General features: G+C 54.0%; 1 protein-coding gene across 1 annotated transcript in view; it reads left to right on the forward strand.

Annotated features, from left to right (window-relative positions):
- Positions 1 to 559: 559 nt before the first annotated feature.
- Positions 560 to 3050, forward strand: part of EML4 (EMAP like 4) — a 107874-nt gene continuing 105383 nt past the window's right edge. Inside the window, exon 1 of the mRNA XM_034060396.1 lies at positions 560 to 736. Within this exon, the coding sequence (XP_033916287.1) occupies positions 712 to 736 (25 nt within the window). The 5' untranslated portion in view covers positions 560 to 711. The remainder of the gene's footprint in view (positions 737 to 3050) is intronic.

Genomic DNA, 3050 nt, shown 5'->3' on the forward strand with positions numbered 1-3050 from the left:
TTTCCTCCCGTGTGAGCAAGCAGAACCTTCTAGGGTGTACTTTCTTATTGCACAAGCAGCAAGGGAATGCTTTCAACCTGGGTGGAAGGGAGGTGCTGGGAAACACGTGCTGGTACCACACTATATTAATGCCCAGCCTGGGAGGAGGGCCCTCCTCACAAGGAACGGATCCATTTCACTATGCGATAGATGCTGCCAGCAGCAGAAAACTCTCCCAGCACAACAGGATGTTGCAATGGGTCCTGACCGAGAAGAAACCGACGCATCACACCACTTATGTTGCTTAACAAAGGTTGCTGCTTTCCCATGGCTGCGGCTCAGAGCCGTGGGATCACGGCTGGGGATGCGGGAGCTGTACCCCCGCAGTTACATCCCTGCTTACCGGACACACTCACCTCAACCCCGCAACCGCCCGCAGGGGAAGCGGCGGCTGCCAACGCAGGCGGAGTCGGAAGCACGACAGCACAGGGCGGCTGGGGCGGCGCTGCCGGCGGCAGGAGGAGCTCGGCGCACGGACGAGCCCGGCGCACGGACGGAGCCGGGCAGCGCCGCCGCCGGCCCCGCAGCAGCCGGAGCCGGGCAACCGGAGCCGCCGTCCGGGGGCAGCTCATGAGCCCCGGGCTGCGGAGCCGCTGCTGCCCGGAGCCGCTCGGGGGTGAATGAACGTGTCCCGGCCGCAGCGGCGGCTTCGGCTCGGGCTGCGCGCACAAGATGGACGGTTTCGCCGGGAGCTTGGGTGAGTGATGGGATGGGATGGGATGGCACGGGGCCCCGGGCCGCGGAGGGGAAGGGGAGCGGGAAGGGAAAGGGGTGGTGGGGGGGGCGATGTCGTCTTGAAATCTGTTCAGCTTCAAACCATCTGTTGCGAGCGCATCCGGCCTGCACTTGGCTCCTTTGTTCTTCGCTCGCCTGGGCTGGCGCTGCCCCGGGGTCCGTGCGGTTTGGGTGCAGTTGTGATTGTGCCTTCGTTGCTGTTTGCTTTCGGTGCGGGTGTTTTATATCCCCCCCCCCCCCACATCCCCGGTTTGCTCGGAGCTGTGAGCCGTGGCAGCGGAGGAGGCGGCGGGGTCCCCGTGTTGCCCCCGGCTCTCTGGGTGTCGTGGTGCGCTGCTGTGCTCGGGAATCCTCGGTGCCTTCCCCGGTATTCCCAGGAAACGGCCGAGCTGCGTTCGCTTCGGTTCTGTGGAGGCTGCGGCAGGTTGGCATCGGCTTGTTATAGAGGGAAAAGTATCCCGCTTTGTGAATGGTGCGGAGGGCAGGTCGCACCTCGTGTGAAGTCGTCCCGATTGGAAGTGTGAGCTAAAAAACGCTTCCAAAATGGCAGGGTTATAGAGCGTGGACATTCCTGGGTATTTGTTGTAAGTTCCAGGGCACCGTGGGGCTGTTTGTTTCCCTGGTGACATTACATGTGGTCCTACCTGCCTGCGCCTTTGCTTTCAGCTCCCAGTGCAGGCGTTTGGCCCTGGAACTCCCTCCACCTCTTGTGGAGGAGTAAATCTGTGCCTCCCCTAATCAGATGAATTGGTTTTCCCAGCGCTCCTGTGAGATCCGCAATAATAGGGAACAGGTCTCCGTTTTCTGGAAAAACTGACTCATTTAAACCCTCCTGAGTGTGTCCCGAACCTTTCAGGTTTGGAAATGTCAACTCCTGCGTTTTGGGCGCCGGGCCAAACCAAACTGGTGCACCGTAATTACCAGTACAACGTTGGGGAAGGCTGGCTCGTTGCCTGATGCTCTCTCCTCGCTCGAGTAACTGCCGTGGTCGGTTTATGGCCGAGGAGGATCCAAAGCGGCGGAATGGTGCGGGTGCTGTTCCCGTTTCCAGGGGGGACGTTGTGCCTGGGGGTGACACGTGTAAATGATGCAGATGCCTCCGGTTAATCTTGATGGGCCTCTTTACCCAGCTGATCACCGTATCAAAAGACACTGATGTCGCTATAACTCATGGAGTATTGGCCCCATTTAGGCTGGTAGTTAGAAATAACCGTTTTCTGTAGAAAATGGAACCCCTCATCCCCAGTTATTTTGCATCACTAAAGCATCGCTTTCCTGGAGTTTGGATGCAGGTGGCTGGAGGGGTGATGGGCCCCATCTGTGCCTGTGTTCGTTTCACTGTTTGGTCAGGAAGGTGCTGTGATTTTATAGGGTCTCATGAGGATTAAACTCTGCTCAGTCTTTACAGTTGTGTATCATAATATACGCTGTCAGCTGCCCTTTGATTTTGCTGTCGTGGTGAGCAGGGTGGTTGGATATGGGCTGAGGAGAGGCCATTCCCAGAACCCGTAGTTTGAAGTGAAAAACTCTGACTGCCTTGTTTTCAGGTTTGGATCATGCTACTTAGTCCTCTCCTGTCATTCTAATCCCTTGTTGCTTGCTCTAGCAGCTAACAAGCGTGTAGGGTACACAAAGATGTGTGAATTGTTCGAGATGGGGTTTTTCTGCAACATCTCTAATTAAATCTAATGGCCTGAGTTTAATCAGCTGCCTGCTAAATGGCTTGGAGGAAAGGGCTGTAGAATTAATGTAATTTGACTGAAAGGTAAAAATTAATTAAGAATTATTGGTGGCAGAGCTGTGCTATGGATGTATGTGTGTGCTCAAGCAGTCAAGGCGGCTTATTAGAGAGCAAGTTGTCCTTTTAATGCCTCCTCCTGTCATTATCTGGAAGGCAAACTGTTATTACAGATTGTGCCCTCCAGCACAGGCAGAAATACCCTCCACTCTGTATGTGTCTCGCCAGTTGAAAGTGCACAGCGGTTTTCTTTTGGCTTCCACATGGCAATGTTTTGGGAGAATAAACAGATGAAAGAAACTGTTTCAGATGTAATTTAGAAAATGGGTTTGGTTATTCGTTTAGTAAATGCTTATGTAGCGCTTGACTTAAGAGTATACAGTTACTGTATACAGTAAAGGGAAATAATCAGTGTTCTGAGTTAGCTGAAATGGGTATTGTTTTATTCTCTGATAAAACACTGAGTTACTTCACATTTGCTGGGGCTTTGGTACCTTTTGAACACCACCGCAGCAGCAAAGAGGTTATCAATCCCATT

Source organism: Melopsittacus undulatus, chromosome 3 (genome assembly GCF_012275295.1).
Source record: "Melopsittacus undulatus isolate bMelUnd1 chromosome 3, bMelUnd1.mat.Z, whole genome shotgun sequence".
Taxonomy (NCBI): Eukaryota; Metazoa; Chordata; class Aves; order Psittaciformes; family Psittaculidae; genus Melopsittacus; species Melopsittacus undulatus.